General features: G+C 43.6%; 1 protein-coding gene across 1 annotated transcript in view; it reads left to right on the top strand.

The window, feature by feature from the left end:
• The window catches only part of KIAA0319L (KIAA0319 like), a 139605-nt gene that overhangs the window by 93191 nt on the left and 27340 nt on the right, over nucleotides 1–19074 (top strand). Inside the window, exon 17 of the mRNA XM_075853361.1 lies at nucleotides 13983–14142. Coding sequence (XP_075709476.1) covers nucleotides 13983–14142 — 160 coding nt within the window. The remainder of the gene's footprint in view (nucleotides 1–13982; nucleotides 14143–19074) is intronic.

The following is a 19074-nucleotide window of genomic DNA, read 5'->3' as shown; positions in this document are numbered from 1 at the left end:
CCGGTAACCATCCTGTCTGTGACGGAAATTCAGTAAAGTGGCTATGTACCAGCCGGTCCTGGGGGTTTTTTCCCCTCCTATATGTAATTAGTGGATATGGGGCAACTGCTTTGTTGAGATCTTGGTCTGCGGTTAGAATCCCCCAAAATGTTTGAAAAATATTTCTAATCTCATTATGTTTATTGTCATATGTACCCACTATTCTAATCTTAGTTGTCATCTCTCCCTCTTTGGGACCAATAATTCAGTTCTGTTATTTAATAAGGCATGATGGTATGCATCCCTTAAAGTTTTGTCCGGGTAACCTCTCGTTTGAAATCTATATCGTAGTTGTCTGGATTTGTCCATAAAATCCCCTAGATCTGAACAATTTCTCCTCAACCTGAGATATTGTCCCTTGGGGATCCCTTTTTTAAGATTAGTGCGATTATGACTATCCCATGCTAAAAGGCTATTTGTTGCTGTGGGTTTACGGAATAGGGTGGTTGTTAAATTCCCTCTTTCTGCTTTGGAGATGGTTATGTCTAAGAAGTTAATTGCTGTCATATGTATCTCCGAGGTAAAGTAAAGGCCTAGTCCATTAATGTTAAGCATGCTAACGAATGTATCAAACTGCTCAACACTGCCATTCCAGATTATCAAAATATCATCTTTATACCTCGCCCACGGGGTAATAGGCGAGGTATATGTTGCCAAGCCATCCGAGGACACCACTTGGTCCTCCCACGAGCCCACGTAGAGGTTGGCATAGCTGGGCGCACAGGGGCTGCCCATGGCAGTCCCTCTGGTCTGGTGGAACATTTGTCCCCCAAAAAGAAAGATATTTTCGGTAAGAATAAAATTTAGTAGGCTGAGTACCAGTTCGTTATGGGCTTTAAATTGTATACCTCGTGTTTCCAAAAAACATTGCACAGCTTCACAACCTTGATGATGAGGTATAGAGCTGTACAGGGATTCTACGTCCAAGCTTGCAAGCATAGCTTGGAGAGGGATCTCTATCCCCTCAAGTCTTTTAAAGAGACTCTCACCACATTATAAGTGCCCTATCTCCTACATAAGGAGATTAGCGCTATAATGTAGGTGACAGCAGTGCTTTTTATTTAGAAAAATTATCTATTTTTACCAAGTTAGGAGTGATTTTAGCTTTATGCTAATTGGGTTTCTTAATGCCCAAGTGGGCGTGTTTTTACTTTAGACCAAGTGGGCGTTGTACAGAGGAGTGTATGACGCTGACCAATCAGCGTCATGCACTTCTCTCCATTCATTTAGTCAGCGCATAGTGACACTGCGTTATTCGTTATGTGCTGTCTTATACTGACAAATTAACGTTACTGAAGTGTTTAGACAGTGAATAGACATTCCTTCCAGCCAGGACGGGATGTCTATTCACAATCCCGATACTTCGGTAACGTTTCTATGGTACTTACAGCAGAGCAAGCGTAATCTCGCGACATAGTTACATAGTTAGTACGGCTGAAAAAAGACACATGTCCATCAAGTTCAACCAAGGGACGGGAAAAGGGAAGGAAAAATTTCTACACATAGGAGCTAATATTTTTTTGTTCTAGGAAATTATCTAACCCTTTTTTAAAGCCATCTACTGTCCCTGCTGTGACCAGCTCCTGCGGTAGGCTATTCCATAGATTCACAGTTCTCACGGTAAAGAAGCCTTGTCGCCTCTGCAGCTTGAACCTTTTTTTCTCCAGACGGAGGGAGTGCCCCCTTGTTTTTTGAGGGGGTTTTACAAGGAACAGGATTTCACCATATTTTTTGTATGTGCCATTAATATATTTATATAAGTTAATCATGTCCCCCCTTAGTCGTCTTTTTTCAAGGCTAAATAGGTTTAATTCTTTCAATCTTTCCTCATAACTTAAATTCTCCATGCCCCTAATTAGCTTCGTTGCTCTTCTTTGTATTTTTTCCAACTCCAGGGCATCCTTTCTATGAACTGGAGCCCAGAACTGAACTGCATATTCTAGATGAGGCCTCACTAATGCTTTGTAAAGTGGTAATATTACATCCCTGTCCCGTGAGTCCATGCCTCTTTTAATACACGACAATACCCTGCTGGCCTTTGAAGCAGCTGATTGACACTGCATGCCGTTATTGAGTTTATGATTTACATCACGCTGTAAATGACCGGTTACAGCGAGATTACGCTTTGCTCTGCTGTAAGTACCACAAAAACGTTAACGAAGTGTCGGGATTGTGAATAGACATCCCATCCTGGCTGGAAGGAATGTCTACTCACTGTCTAAACACTTCAGTAACGTTAATGTGTCAGTATAAGACAGCACATACTGATCTAGCAGGATCCCTATGCGCTGAGTAAATGAATGGAGAGAAGTGTATGACGCTGATTGGTCAGCGTCATACACTACTCTGTACAACGCCCACTTAGTCTAAAGTAACAACACGCCCACTTTGGCATTAAGAAAGTAATTAGCATAAAGCTGAAATCTCTCCTAACGTGGTAAAAATAGATAGTTTTTCTAAATAAAAACCACTGCTGTCACCTTCATTATAGCGCCGATCTCTTATATAGGAGATAGGGCACTTATAATGTGGTGACAGAGCCTCTTTAAGAATGTCTGTAGTGTCCCTGACATATGAGGGAAGTGCCTGGACAAATTCACGTAGAACATTATGTACATAGACACTGATGTTTTGTGTAAGGCCATCTATCCCAGACACGATTGGCCTTCCTTTCAAGGGGGTCGTGCCTTTGTGTACTTTGGGGACTCTATAAAAAGTGGGAATCAGTGGATTATTTGGACACAAACTCATTAGCAAACATGAATTTGAGTTTATCTCCCATAGCTTTGCATAAGATAGCTTAAAGTTCCTTCACATTATCACATATAGGATTATTTGTCAGTTTCTGATAGCTATTTCTATCATGTAATATGCGTTGGCATATTATTTTATATGTCGATATGTTCATAACACTAGGTTCCCCCCCTTATCTGCTGGTTTTATGACAACTGATTTGTCTTTTTCTAGCTTTATTAGAGTGGAGATCTCCTGTGTTGTAAGATTATTTTTGTACTGATATAGACCTGAATTGATTCCTAGTTGTTCTTTCTCCTTGGTTACAAGTTCAATGAATAGATCATTATTGTGTGTTTCACCTAGTGGTGCAGAATTGGTACTTTATGTGGAAGTAAACAACTGTTTTGGGCACGCTGTAGGGCTCAGAAGGGAGGGAGCACCATTTGGCTTTTAGAGTGTCGATTTGCTTGGTAGTAATTTTGTTTGAGTATTGCTGGTGTTTTCATTTATAATGTGGGGACATATGTAAGCTGGGCAGAGTACATCAGGGGCATAGTCAGGTGGTATCATAGTTGGGTTAAAAAAAACAATAAAATGATCCATAGATGTGTGTTACGCTGTGAAGCAATCCTTTCTGCACAGACCGGTGTCGCACTGATAAATGTCCTTCCTTATCCCCCTTTTGGTCCACACTTCGCACCTTTGCAGTTTGGGGAATTTTGCTGGGAAGTGTTGTCCTGGTATAAGATGGGCACCCTCGCTTCCAGCAGATATATTTGGGCCCTACGCTTCCTGGTTCCCTAATTTTAGGGCCTTGATAATTCGCCTCTTGAAACAGAAGAAATGTTCCCCTTTGGGCCTGCACAACTGCATATTTTTTATTTCCTGACTTATGGAAGCCTTAACTAATTTTATTTTTTCATAGTCGTAGTGGTATGAGGGCTGTTTTTTTGCGGAACGAGCTGTAGTTTTTATTGGTACTATTTTGGGGTACATGTGACTTTTTGATCACAAAAAACTGCAATTCTGGCATCGTTCTTTTTATACAGCGTCCACCATGCGTTATAAACTACATGTTAACTTCATTCTGCGGGTCAGTGCGATTCTGGCGATACCTAATTTATAGCACTTTTTTATGTTTTACAACTTTTTGCACAATAAAATTACTTTTGTAAAAATAATGTATTTTTTCTGTCGCCAAGTTGTGAGAACCATAACGTTTTAATTTTTTCGTAGACTGAGCTGTATGAGGGCTTTTTTTTGCGAGACGAACTATAGTTTATATAGGTACCATTTTTTGATACATGTGACTTTTTGATCACTTTTTATCCCAATATTTGTAGGGCAAAGTGACCAAAAAACAGAAATTTTGGTATAGTTTTTTAATTTTTATTTTTTTTTACACAGTTCACCGTATGGAATATATAACATAATATTTTTATAGTTCAGGACATTACGGACCAAATATGTTAGGTTTGTTTCTTTTTTTCAATTATAAAGGACTTAATAAGGGAAAAGGGCGATTGTGTTTTATTTTATTACTTGAAACTTTTATTATATGTTTTAAAACTTTTTCTTTTACACTGTTTTTTCAAGTCCCACTAGGGGACTTGAAGGTCCAACTGTCAGAGGTTATTTTTCTAATACATAGCACTAACTATATAGTGCATTGTATTAGATCTGTCAGTCATTCACTGACAGCAAGACGATTAGGCTTCGCCTCCCGGTGGGGCCTAATCCGCTTCCCTAATGGCAGAACAGGAGGCCATTGTTAGGTCTCCTGTTGCCATAGCAGCATTGGCGGCCCTGATTGCATGGCAGGGCTGGCCATCTGCAAGCAACCTCTAAGATGCACCGATCGCTGTATCTAAGGGGTTAATGCCAGGGATCGGAGCTAGCTCCGGTTCCTGCCGTTACAGGGGGATGTCAGCTGTAACATACAGCTGACATCCACCACTGATGACGCCGGCTCAGCTCCTGAGCCGGCACCATCTTGCCGTCGGCTAGGGAAGCCTTTCAGGCTCCGCCGCCGCCGGGCAGGTACTGGAAGGCTTCTGTGCTAGGCAGACCGGGAGGCAAGTATTCGACCTCCGAATTCTATTGCAGCCACCGGAACCCCTGCAATTTCATTGCATTGGTTCCGATGAGCTGCAAACAACTTAAATGCAGCGATTGCTTTTGACCGCTGTATTTAAGGGGTTAATGGCGGGGATCGGAGCAAAATTCGGTCCACACCATTACCCCAGGGCGTCCGCTATAAGATGCAGCCGACACCCTGGGATGGTGGCACCGTCTCCGCTTCTGAGCCGGTGTCCACCATTTGTCGTATGAATACGGCAAAATGCGGGAAACACTAGCTTTCCATGACATATCCATATGACAAATGTCGGGAAGGGGTTAATAAGGGGTTGTCCACTTTCATACGATCCCTACTTATTAGAAGGGTCCCTTGGCAATAAACTGATAACAAAGTATCCCCCTGCTGGGACCCCCAGTGATCAAATATAATCTCTGTGTAAACCTGGCAGTAAGGCTGTGTTCACACGAGCATGTTACGTCCGTAAAGGACGGAACGTATTTCGGCCGCAAGTCCTGGACCGAACACACTGCAGGGAGCCGGGCTCCTAGCATCATAGTTATGTACGACGCTAGGAGTCCCTGCCTTTCTGCCGGACAACTGTCCTGTACTGTAATCATGTTTTCAGTACGGGACAGTAGTTACACGGAGAGACAGGGACTCCGAGCATCGTACATAACTATGATGCTAGGAGCCCGGCTCCCTGCAGTGTATTCGGTCCGGGACGAGCGGCCGAAATACGTCCGTCCATTACGGACGTAACATGCTCGTGTGAACCCAGCCTAAGTGTTCAATTTCCCTGTAGCGCCACCACAGGGGAAATTAAGAGTTACACAGTTGTCATTTAAGAGAGACACTCTTTTTTAGCTGCTGTCCACTCTCCCCAAGAGATGTTGATCCTGAACAGAGGATCCCCCGTCTATTAACTCAGAATTCCAAATAGGGTAAATGAAAATAGGTTTTCTAAACAGGACAACCCATTTAAGTCTTAGGAATGAATGCTATATCATATCAGTGTCATGAATAATTTGTTGCAAAAAAATCAGTATGTGTAATGTTATGTAAAGGTATGTTCGCATTTTGTTCATTTCCATCAGGTTTTCATGTACTTTGACATCCGGAATATCGTAGCATGTTGCACTATTCTATCGAGTAAAAAAAGAAAACTTGACAGACTCATAATAAGTCGGTTTGATCTGTTAGGATCTATTACAAAATTACATTGAATCAATTCTATAGTGGCGCCGTCGCTCTATACTGCAAGGGGAAGCTCCGCCCCACCTCTTTGTCATTGCCTGATCTGTCCCGTCCCTTCTCTGCTTCCTCGTGGAACTGCTGTTCTGTACTGAAGAAAATTATACAGTACGCAACAGTAGTTCCGTGGGGAAGCAGAGACTTTGGCACTCCTAGTATATAACCGCACCACTGTAGATAGCGCACCCACTTGCATATCCCACCACCAGCCCCCTTGTAGCTGGCACCCCACCTCCCTTGTAGATCGCACCCCCCCTTCCTTGTTTATCACGCCGCTGTAGCTCCCACTAGGCGCTGAATCCCCAGCCACAGCGTCGGCAAACTCTGGCCGGGGATTCAGCTCCTTATGGCAGCTGCAGCGGAGTGATCTACAAGGGAGAGGGGGTTGCGATCCACAAGGGAGAGGGGGTTGCGATCCACAAGGGAGAGGGGGTTGCGATCCACAAGGGAGAGGGGGTTGCGATCCACAAGGGAGAGGGGGTTGCGATCCACAAGGGAGAGGGGGTTTGCGATCCACAAGGGAGAGGGGGTTGCGATCCACAAGGGAGAGGGGGTTGCGATCCACAAGGGAGAGGGGGTTGCGATCCACAAGGGAGAGGGGGTTGCGATCCACAAGGGAGAGGGGGTTGCGATCCACAAGGGAGGGGGGATTGCTTTCTACAAGGGAGGGGGGGTTGCGATCCACAAGGGAGGGGGGTTGCGATCTACAAGGGAGGGGGGTTGCGATCTACAAGGGAGGGGGGGTTGCGATCTACAAGGGAGGGGGGCTGCGATCTACAAGGGAGGGGGGATGCGATCTACAAGGGAGGGGGGATGCGATCTACAAGGGAGGGGGGATGCGATCTACAAGGGAGCGGGATGCGATCTACAAGGGAGGGGGATGCGATCTACAAGGGAGGGGGGATTGCTTTCTACAAGGGGGGAGGTTGCGATCTACAAGGGAGGGGGGTTGCGATCTTCAAGGGAGGGGGGATGCGATCTACAAGGGAGGGGAGATGCGATCTACAAGGGAGCAGGATGCGATCTACAAGGGACGGGGTGCAGCAATCGACTAGGGGGTGGGGGTGTTATCTGCTAGGGGGTGTGGCACTATCTATATGGGCACTGGGGCACTATATTGGGGGTGGCACTATGTGGGCACTGTCATTACATGTGGGCACTCCATGTGGGTACTTTGGCACTGCATGTGGGCACTATGTAGGCAATAATCTACAGGGACATTGCGGCACTATCTACATTGGCACTGTGGCACAATGTCACTATATGTGGGCACTGTGGCACTATCTTCAGTGACATTGCTGCACTATACATGGGCACTTTGGCACTAGATCACTATATGTGGGCACCGTGGCACTATCTACAGTGACAGAGGCGCTATCTACATAGGTAGTGGCACTACGTCACCATATGTGGGCACTGTGGCACAATCTACAGGGACATTGTGGCACTATCTACATGGGCACTGTGGTGTTTTCAGGGGATTGGGACAGAAAACCCAGACAAATGAAATGCATATTTTGAATTTATTTTTTTTAACGGACATGAAAAACAGACAGACGGACTGGAAATGGATGAGTATTTGGAGACACTGATGCAAAATGGACATGAAAAACTGACAATTGATCAGTTTTTAATGGCCATCTTTTTTCACTGTCGTGTGGCTGTAGCCTAAGGCTACAGTCACATGGCAGTAAAAAAAAATGTCCATTAAAAACTGATCAACTGTCAGTTTTTCATGGCCGTTTTGCATCAGTTTGTCTCCAAATTTTCACCCATTTCCAGTCCGTCTGTCCGTTTTTAATGGCCGTTTTGCATCAGTTTTTCATGCCCGTTAAAAAAAATGATGAATTTCATTGGTCAGCCTTTTTTTGTCCCAACCCCCTGAAAACACTCAAAGGAAGGTCACATGTTCACCTAGACACTATTTACAGCCTCCCTGTAGATGATGCCACACACCTCCCTGTATATGATGCCACACACCTCCCTGTAGATGATGCCACACACCTCCCTGTAGATGATGCCACACACCTCCCTGTAGATGATGCCACACACCTCCCTGTAGATGATGCCACACACCTCCCTGTAGATGATGCCACACACCTCCCTGTAGATGATGCCACACACCTCCCTGTAGATGATGCCACACACCTCCCTGTAGATGATGCCACACACCTCCCTGTAGATGATGCCACACACCTCCCTGTAGATGATGCCACACACCTCCCTGTAGATGATGCCACACACCTCCCTGTAGATGATGCCACACACCTCCCTGTAGATGATGCCACACACCTCCCTGTAGATGATGCCACACACCTCCCTGTAGATGATGCCACACACCTCCCTGTAGATGATGCCACACACCTCCCTGTAGATGATGCCACACACCTCCCTGTAGATGATGCCACACACCTCCCTGTAGATGATGCCACACACCTCCCTGTAGATGATGCCACACACACCTCCCTGTAGATGATGCCACACACACCTCCCTGTAGATGATGCCACACACACCTCCCTGTAGATGATGCCACACACACCTCCCTGTAGATGATGCCACACACACCTCCCTGTAGATGATGCCACACACCTCCCTGTAGATGATGCCACACACCTCCCTGTAGATGATGCCACACACCTCCCTGTAGATGATGCCACACACCTCCCTGTAGATGATGCCACACACCTCCCTGTAGATGATGCCACACACCTCCCTGTAGATGATGCCACACACCTCCCTGTAGATGATGCCACACACCTCCCTGTAGATGATGCCACACACCTCCCTGTAGATGATGCCACACACCTCCCTGTAGATGATGCCACACACCTCCCTGTAGATGATGCCACACACCTCCCTGTAGATGCCGCCACACACCTCCCTGTAGATGATGCCACACACCTCCCTGTAGATGATGCCACACACCTCCCTGTAGATGATGCCACACACCTCCCTGTAGATGATGCCACACACCTCCCTGTAGATGATGCCACACACCTCCCTGTAGATGATGCCACACACCTCCCTGTGTATGATTCCACACACCTCCCTGTGTATGATGCCACACACCTCCCTGTGTATGATGCCACACACCTCCCTGTGTATGATGCCACACACCTCCCTGTGTATGATGCCACACACCTCCCTGTATACGATGCCACACACCTCCCTGTATACGATGCCACACAGACCCCCTGTATACGATGCCACACAGACCCCCTTTATACGATGCCACACAGACCCCCTCTATACGATGCCACACAGACCCCCTGTAAATGCCACACAGCCTCACTGTAGATGCCACCAGCCCCCCTGTAGATGCCACACAGCCCTCCTGGATATGATGCCACACAGCCCGACATGAATGTCCTACATACTCACCGATGCAGCGCTGTCTTCTTCAGGTAAAGCCTCTCGTCTTCACGGGATCTGCGGCGACGCGATGACACATAGTCACCGATGCAGCGCCGACTTCTCCTGGTCTGGTCGCTAGTCTCACGGGATCTGCAAAGGCGATGATGTCATCGCGCTGCCTTTGCAGAACCCGCGAGACTAGCGACCACACCAGGAGAAGTCGGCGCTGCATCGGTAAATGGGTGAGTGTGTGCCATCGAGCCGCCGATAGCCAGCAAGAGAACTAGTAGTTCCCATGCAAATCCCCATGTCACAGATCCGTTTTTAACGGTTGTTACATGTATTGACAGCAGTTAAAAATGGATCCATTGACTTCTAAGGGTGCCGTCAGGCCGTTAAAATGGCCAAAAATTAAAATTAACAATTTTTAAAGGTTCAAACAACGGCCGTGTGAATACACCCATAGAACATCATTATTATGAAAATGGCCGTGTGACGGCCGTTTATCACTGTCGTGTGAATAAGGCCTAAATATCTATGATGCCAGGAGTCCCGTTCACATGTACCGTGGTCGGGCTGGGAAATCCAGCGGACACACGGATAGTTTTTCACGGTCGTGTGAATCGGGCCCTAATGTCATTTATTTTACCCTCCATCGTGGGGGCCGGTACTGCACAGGGTCCTGCTCAGACCTCCGACACTGGGGCGAGATTGCATTATAGAGTGCCCGCTCGGTGCTATCTGTCTGGCCCTGCTGCAATTTACACTGCTCTCGCCAGCAATGTCTGAGACCAGCTGTGGTGGTGACGGGCAGAGAGGGATGTTAGTGCATGCAGTATATAATTGATTATAGATTCTGTTAACCTGTTCCCTGCCGGGGATCACAGAAATTATAATCAATTAGATAGACATTTTTCCAATTGTATTTATCATTAAAAAAAAGTATTTGCAGAGGTTAAAAGTTGTGAAGTTACGTACAATAATTATAGCAATATATGTTAAAAAGTTATTTATTAAATTATCTCTAGATTTTATTTTTGGGAAAAATCGTCCAGCCCTAATTGGAACATATGCATTATGGCTCCTTTATAAACGGAAACCATAATGCCATTGAGGACAGAGCCTGGAATAAAATTAGCTGGGATGGGCTGATCCCTTAGGCCTACATGATCCTGATGGGACATTCATCCTGATATAGATACAGTATCAATAATTATTTAAAGTCAGCTCCATGCTGGGCTTTCAATACTCTGCGTCTATGAGTAAGGTAGACCTCGACCTACGCAGATAGTTTTTTATACTGTATTCTGTATCTATATACAGGAGAATGGACCATTGGGTACTTAGGCCCATGGGAGTAGTAAAGACTATTCAGTTACCCAGAGCTCGCCGCAAGGGAGCTCTGATGGCTACTATTCTAAGTAGCTGCATACATATACACTGATCAGCCATAACATTAAAACCACTAACAGGTGAAGTGAATAACATTGATTATCTGATTACAATGGCGGCTGTCAAGGGATGGGATATATTAAGCATCAAGTGAAAAGTCCATTTTTGAAGTTGAAAAATTGACAAGCGTAAGGATTTGAGTGACTTTGACAAGGGTTAAATTGTGACGGCTAGAAGTCTGAGTCAGAGAATCTCCAAAAGAGCAGGTCTTGTAGGATGTCCACCGTATTCAATAGTTAGTACCTACTAACAGTGGTGCATGGAAGGACAACCAATGAACCGGCAACAGGGTCGTGGGCACCCAACTCTTATTGACGCGCATTGGGACTTAGGGATGGGGGGAAACCCACGTCATTTTTTCAAATAAATAAATAATTGGAAAGAACGATGTGGGGTTCCCCCATTTTTATAACCAGCCAGATACAACATAGCAGCAGCAGCCTAGCATTACCAGGGTGGGAAGGGCCACTGGTTTTGGGCTTTCCCTGCCTAATAAAACCAGCCTGCGGCCGCGACAGTCCCCTTCCATCACTACAGATGGTCGGGTACTGGATCGTGCCCGGCTCTTCCCGGTACCCCTGGTGGCGGTGGGTATTGGGGTAATAATGGGGGTTAGTGTTAGCCTCTTTATGTCTAACATTAAGCCTCGCCTTAGTAATGGGTGTTGCCAATCAGCCAGCGGCCATTACTTAGGCGGTAGTAATAAAGTTTAGAAAAATACAAAGACATAGAAAAAAATATTTTATTGAAATAAAAAACACAACCCTCATTAACCATTTTATTGAGAATAAAAAAAAACGCAGTCATCGAAGTAGTCCTCGAATCCGATGTAGTCAAACAACCGAACTCGTAAAAAACACACAAACACACAAAAATAATTAGTAACACACAAAAATGCAAAATAATTATTAGGGTATGTTCACACGGCCTATTTTCAGACGTTTCTTGGGCTGTAAACGCCCGAAAAACAGCCGAAAAATCTGAAGCAGAACGCCTCCAAACATCTGCCCAATGATTTCAATGGGAAAACGGTGTTCTGTTCCGACGTTTTTGGAGCCGTTTTCCATAGACTCTATTGAAAAAAGCTCCAAAAACGCTGTGAAAAACGCAGTGAAAAAACGCCGCGAAAATCGCGAGTGGCACAAAAAACGTCTGAAAATCAGGAGCTGTTTTCTCTTGAAAACAGCTCCGTATTTTGAGAAGTTTTTGGCTGCGTGTGAACATACCCTGATACTTACCTTTCCTGGGTCCAGCGCTGGAGCCTCAATGTCAGCGAGCTGGGCCCTATATCTAATCCTATCATGTGTGATACTGTCTGCTGAGCCACTGTATCTAATCCTATAATGTGTTATACTGTCTGCTGAGCTAGTTTATGTAATCCCATCATGTGTGATACTGTCTGCTGGACCTTATATCTAATCCCATCATGTGTGATACTGTCTGCTGGACCTTATATCTAATCCTATCATGTGTGATACTGTCTGCTGTGCCACTGTATTTAATCCTATCATGTGTGATACTGTCTGCTGAGCCACTGTATCTAATCCTACCCATAGCTATAGGGTCGTAGTGCTGTAGATATGCTGTCTCCTATATACACATATACATACACGCACACACATTTTTTTGTGGGGTATATGTATTGGGGCTATTTCCCCTGATGTTTCAAGACTTTAGTGATGCCCTTGGCTACTAGTGCTGCATTGTTGGGTCACTTAGGAGACCGATGCAGCTGAAAGCTGCGGGTCGTCGGCCATGAGAAGTTTGGGCGGGGCCTAAGAGGAACCTTTGCATCGGGGCCCATGAACCCATTGGCTACGCCCCTGCCACCTACCTAAACATTTTTGCAGGCCAAGTACACCCCCTCATGGCAACGGTATTTCCTACTGGCAGTGGCCTCTTTCAGCAGGATAATGCTCCCTGTCACACTGCAAAATTTGTTAAGGAATGGTTTGAGGAACATGACAAAGAGTTTAAGGTGTTGACTTAACGTGTTTAACAACAATTTTCAGCATTACCAATAATAAAATCATTGTTAATTTATCCATTTCTTTAAAGTGCATTTCCATTGCAGAGTTCGCGCAAGTTTTGAGTTTTATCATATATTTTTCCCTGTTCACATGCAAAGTAAAAGTAAAAATTCTGCTAGTTGCTACATTCAATTTGTCTGAAGTTTTCTACACTCTGAATACAATTTTGTTTCCTAACAGCTTTTCTATTTCCCTGCCACTGATTTCACAGCAAATCCACGGCATAATCTGCATGTATTACATGTGGATTTTGCGGCAGACCCCAACCTATGTAAAGGGTGACATCCGCAGTGAAAACCCCAACCGAATGCATTGTACCGTAATACGTTGCAGATTTTCGATGCTGAAGCTGCACTGAAAATCTGCAACAAATCTGCGTTGTGAACTGTATAACTGTAATTTGAGCTGCACTCCAGTAACAGTAAACCAGCGGAACTCTGAATTTTTACTTTGGATGTGAATTTGGAAGAACCACTTTATGGAGGTATTTCCTGTGTAATGTAAATTTTAAAGGTTTTTTTTGTAGGTGTTCTCCAGCTAAATAAATTTTTAGAAAAAGCTAAATAATGGTGGGAAATTATATGGAATGACTGTTGACAAGCTCCTCTTCAACCCCTAGACAACCACAAAACATATTTACGTTCAAGCTGCCGATGCCCATGCAGCTGGAACTTAAATATATCTGGTCCTCTTTAAAGGCCGATCATGCTGAGATCCTCCTGAAGTTATGGAGCTGAAAGCGGATTTAGGCTATTGCCATAGAAACCCGTCACTTCGCAATAACGTTACAGGCATCCAACTCTCACATGGGGGAGAGGAGCACGCAGGGAGACATTGTCTGTGTCCTCTTCGCATTCCTCTATATGTAAATCACTGCTAACAAATGTTTTAAAACTCTAATCTTTTTGCTCCCTTCATTTATATTTTATTCGTTATTTTACCTAATATTAAATTACGGTTTTATTCCTATTAAATCACTTTGGTCATTTTGTAGTCGCCTTTTCCTGTAGTTCCAACTTTCCTTGCTTCTGTTCTTCAGACCCCATGAAGAATAACCTGGTGGAGATGATTCTGGATGTGAGTGTCAGCGAACTGACTGAAAGACAGAAGGGGATGTTTATGCGCCAGATTGGAGTTCTTCTAGGGGTTTTAGATTCTGACATCACTGTGCAGAAGATCCAACTTTATACAGAAAAAAGGTATATCCTGTTTTTTTCTGATTTTATTTCACATACATAAAATGACAAAGCAAGTCATGTCTTTGCATAGAACTAGCTGTGGGGTGATTAAAGGGGATGTCCAGGATAACAAAAAACATAGCTGCTTTCGTCCAGAAACCTGGCACTAATTTTGGAAGAAACCCGCTACGTTTATCTAAGCCTGGATAACCCCTTTAAACTTGACAGGAAAGGCTCTGTTCACATCTTCGTTCAGGTTTTCCATTGTTCTTCTCCATCATAGAAGCAGGACAACGAAAAGCTGGAGCCTCCGGATCAGTCGCATAACAGAAACCAACGTTCTGTCATGGTGTCAGTCGTTGCTGCGTTATTTTGTTAGGCAAAAATTACGGAATCTGCAACGGAGGCCTTTAACATGTGAACAGGGCCTGACGCAGTTGGAGAGATGAATCAATAGGACAAATTAAGACAGATTTCTGGGAGTTACTTCTGAAGTCCAAAGAACCTCTTTCCAAAATTTTTGACAAATATTTGTTAGGTCAGGATCACAGACAGTTTGCAATCAGTTTTTGGCTCTGTTTTTTTAGCCAAACACAGGAGTGGACACAAAAGTAAGATGCATCAGTCTATTCTTTATTCTTTTAACACCTTCCTGCCCTATGACCTACTATTATGTCATGGGAACTAAGTAGTTCCCAAGAATTGACGCAATAGTACGTCATGGTGATGTAGCTTCATCACTTGCAGGTGCCAGCTATATCACATATAACTGATCCAGGCCATTAAACCCTGTAGCATCTTAGTGGATTTATTTAGTGGTCAGCCTCACCCCCCCCCCTGATGTGATAACGTGGTGCCAATGGGTTATTATGGCAGCAGGGGGGCCTACCAATGGTCCCTAGGTCTGCCATATTAATACACCTCTAAGGCCCTAATAGGATTCCTGTCAGTGTTATGCTCACAGGTATATAACATACTGGAATACAGAAGTATTGCAGTGTATTATATCAGCATTTAAATAATCGCATGATCAAGTCCCCCAGTGTGTCTAAAAAAAAGTCTCAAAAAGTAAAATAAAATGTTCAATAATATAAAAATGCTTTATTATGCCAAAACATGTAAATAAGAAAAGTTTAATTTAATCTGAACTTAGATGTGATCGATAACAGCTGGATCAGAGATCCGCAGGACCAGCCTTCCTACCGAGCCGTCAGTCCTGCTTACCTTTGACAGCAAGATAAAGCTTCTATGTATACACAATACATAGAAGCTGTATCTCAAAAAATAAGCATAGTTTTTGATAAAAATTTGCTTACCCCTTAAGGACACAGCCTGTTTTGCCATTAAGGACGCATACAATTTTTTCAAATCTGATGTGTCACTTTATGTGGTAATAACTCTAGAATGCTTTTATGTATCCAAGCAATTCTGAGATTGTTTTCTCGTGACACAATGTACTTTGTTAGTGGTAAAATTTGGTCGATATATTCAGTGTTTATTTGTCAAAAACCCCAAAATTCAGAGAAAATTTGCAAAAATTCGCATGTTTCTAAATTTAAATGTATCTGCTTGTAAGGCAGATAGTAATAGCACACAAAATAGTTACTAGTTAACATTTCCCATATGTCTACTTTATGTTTGCATCGTTTTTTGAACGTCCTTTTATTTTTCTAGGACGTTGCAAGGCTTAGAACTTTAGCTGCAATTTCTCATATTTTCAAGAAAATTTCAAAAGGCTATTTTTTTAGAGACCAGTTCAGTTCGAAAGTGGCTTTGAGGGCCTTATATATTAGAAAGTCCCCATAAATCATCCCATTTTAAAAACTAGACCCCTCAAAGTATTCAAAACCACATTCAGAAAGTATTTTAACCCTTTAGGCGTTTCACAGGAATTAAAGCAATGTAGAGGGGAAATTTACAATTAAAATTTTTTTTTTGCCAAAATTCATTGGTAATACATTTTTTTCTTTAAAGAGGCTCTGTCACCAGATTTTGCAACCCCTATCTGCTATTGCAGCAGATAGGCGCTGCAATGTAGATTACAGTAACGTTTTTATTTTTAAAAAACGAGCATTTTTGGCCAAGTTATGACCATTTTCGTATTTATGCAAATGAGGCTTGCAAAAGTACAACTGGGCGTGTTGAAAAGTAAAAGTACAACTGGGCGTGTATTATGTGCGTACATCGGGGCGTGTTTACTACTTTTACTAGCTGGGCGTTGTGTATAGAAGTGTCATCCACTTCTCTTCACAACGCCCAGCTTCTGGCAGTGCAGATCTGTGACGTCACTCACAGGTCCTGCATCGTGTCGGCACCAGAGGCTACAGATGATTCTGCAGCAGCATCGGCGTTTGCAGGTAAGTCCATGTAGCTACTTACCTGCAAACGCTGATGATGCTGCAGAATCAACTGTAGCCTCTGGTGCCGACACGATGCAGGACCTGTGAGTGACGTCACAGATCTGCACTGCCAGAAGCTGGGCGTTCTGAAGAGAAGTGGATGATACTTCTCATCAGAAAGCCCAGCTAGTAAAAGTAGTAAACACGCCCCGATGTACGCACATAATACACGCCCAGTTGTACTTTTACTTTTCAACACGCCCAGTTGTACTTTTGCAAGCCTCATTTGCATAAATACAAAAATGGTCATAACTCGGCCAAAAATGCTCGTTTTTTTAAAATAAAAACGTTACTGTAATCTACATTGCAGCGCCTATCTGCTGCAATAGCAGATAGGGGTTGCAAAATCTGGTGACAGAGCCTCTTTAACACAGAAAGTTTTACCCGAGAAATGCAACTCAATATTTCTTACCCAGATTCTGCAGTTTTTAGAAATATCCCACATGTGGCCCTAGTGTGGTACTGGACTGAAGCAAAGGAAGACCTAATAGATTTTGGGGCCGCCTCTTTTTAGAATTTATTTTAGGCACCATGTCAGGTTTGAAGAGGTCTTGTGGTGCCAAAATAGTGGAAACCCACCAAGTGACCACATTTTGTAAACTACACCCCTCAAGAAATTTATCTAGGGGTATAGTTAGCATTTTGACCCCACAGTTTCTTTACTAAACTTATTGGAATTAGTGTGTAAAAATGAAATTTTTTTTCTAAAAAAACTTATTTATTCCTTGTAAAAATTTCTGAGAAAAAGCACCCCAACATTTGTAAAGCATCTTCTCCCGATTACGGCAATGCCCCATATGTGGTAATAAACTGCTGTTTGGACCCACGGCAGGGCTCACAAGGGAAGGAGCACCATTTCGATTTTGGAGAGCAGATTTTGCTGGAATAGTTTTCAGTGCCATGTCGTATTTTCAACGCCCTGGAGGGACCAAAACAGCGGAAACCCCCCAAAAGTGACTCATTTTGGAAACTACACCCCTCAAAGAATATTTCTAGGGGTATAGTTAGCATTTTGACCCCACACGTTTTTTGCAGAATTTATGGGAATTATTCCGTGAAATTTATCTATATTTTTTCTAATAAAATGTCGTTTTAGCTCATATTTTTTCATTTTTACAATAGATAAAGGAGAAAGAGCACCCCAACATTTGTAAAGCAAACTCTTCTAAACACAGCAATACCCCATATGTGGTAATAAACTGCTGTTTGGACACATGGCAGGGCTTAGAAAGGATGGAGCGCCATTTGACTTTTGGAGCTCAAGTTTTGCTGGAATGGTTTGCGGCGCCATGTCACCTTTGCAAATCCACTGAGGGGCTAAAATAGTGCAAACCCCGCAAAAGTTACCCCATTTGGGAAACTACACCCCTCGTGGAATATATATAGCGGTATAGTGAGCATTTTGACCCCACAGTTTTTTTGCTGAATTTATTGGAATTGGGCAGTAAAAATGAAAATCTACATTCTTTCCACTAAAATGTTGCATTTTTTTCATTTTCACAAGGAATAAAGGAGAAAAAGCACCCCAACAATTGTAAAGCAATTTCTCCTGAGTACGGCAATACCCTGTAATTGGTTAATTGTTTTTTGGGTGCCATGTCGTATTTGCAGAGCCCATGAGTTACCAGTACAGTAGAAACCCCTGAGAAGTGGGAAACTATACCACTCAGGATAATCATCTAGGGGTGCAGTGCCCATTTTGATCCCACAGGTGTTTCATAGATTGTATTAGAATGAGGCAGTAAAAAAAAAATTTTTCTTCAAAAAATATGTAGTTTTAACTACATTTTTTTCCACAAGGGGCAATAGGAGAAAAAAACAACACACAATTTGTTACCCAATTTCTCCCGAGTACGGCAATACCCCATGTGTGGCCCTAAACTGCTGTTTGGGCACATAGCAGAGCTCAAAATGGAAGGAGCGCCATTTGGCTTTTAGAGCGCAGATTTTGCTGGACTGGTGTACATGCGCCATGTCGCATTTGCAGAGCTCCCTTAGGTACCAGAGTAGAGTGTAAAACCTTCAGAAGTGACCCCATTTTGGAAACTACACCCCTCAAGGCATTTATCATTTGCCTGGACATGACGGCTTAGGAGTGAAAGGCGCATGTGAGGCCTATTTTCGTGATTTTCACAGCATTCGCTCACAATGGCAGGGTCTGGGGTCAAATAGTAAAACAAACCCCCAAGTACTGACCCTCATTTTGGAAACTGCACTCCTCAAGGCATTTTTCTAAGGGGTGTAATGAGCATTTTGACCACAGAGTTTTTTTTGTTTTATTAGAAATGAATGCTCAGTGGATGGTTCAAAGTGAAAATTGCAAATTTCCACAGGTATATGAAATTTGAGTGCACAATATGTTGTGCCCAGTTCGTGCCACTGAAGACAAATACCTCAAACTGTTAAGCGGGTTCTCACGGGTATGGCGATGCCATATATGTGGACGTAAACTGCAGTTTGGGCACCGCTGTAGTGCTCAGAAGGGAGGGAGAGCCATTTGGCTTTTGGAGCGCAGATTTTGCTTAGTGGTAGTTTTGTTTGGGGTTTTGCTGGT

The sequence above is a fragment of the Rhinoderma darwinii genome, chromosome 2, assembly GCF_050947455.1.
Source record: "Rhinoderma darwinii isolate aRhiDar2 chromosome 2, aRhiDar2.hap1, whole genome shotgun sequence".
Taxonomy (NCBI): Eukaryota; Metazoa; Chordata; class Amphibia; order Anura; family Rhinodermatidae; genus Rhinoderma; species Rhinoderma darwinii.
This window is presented reverse-complemented; position numbering and strand designations above follow the sequence as displayed.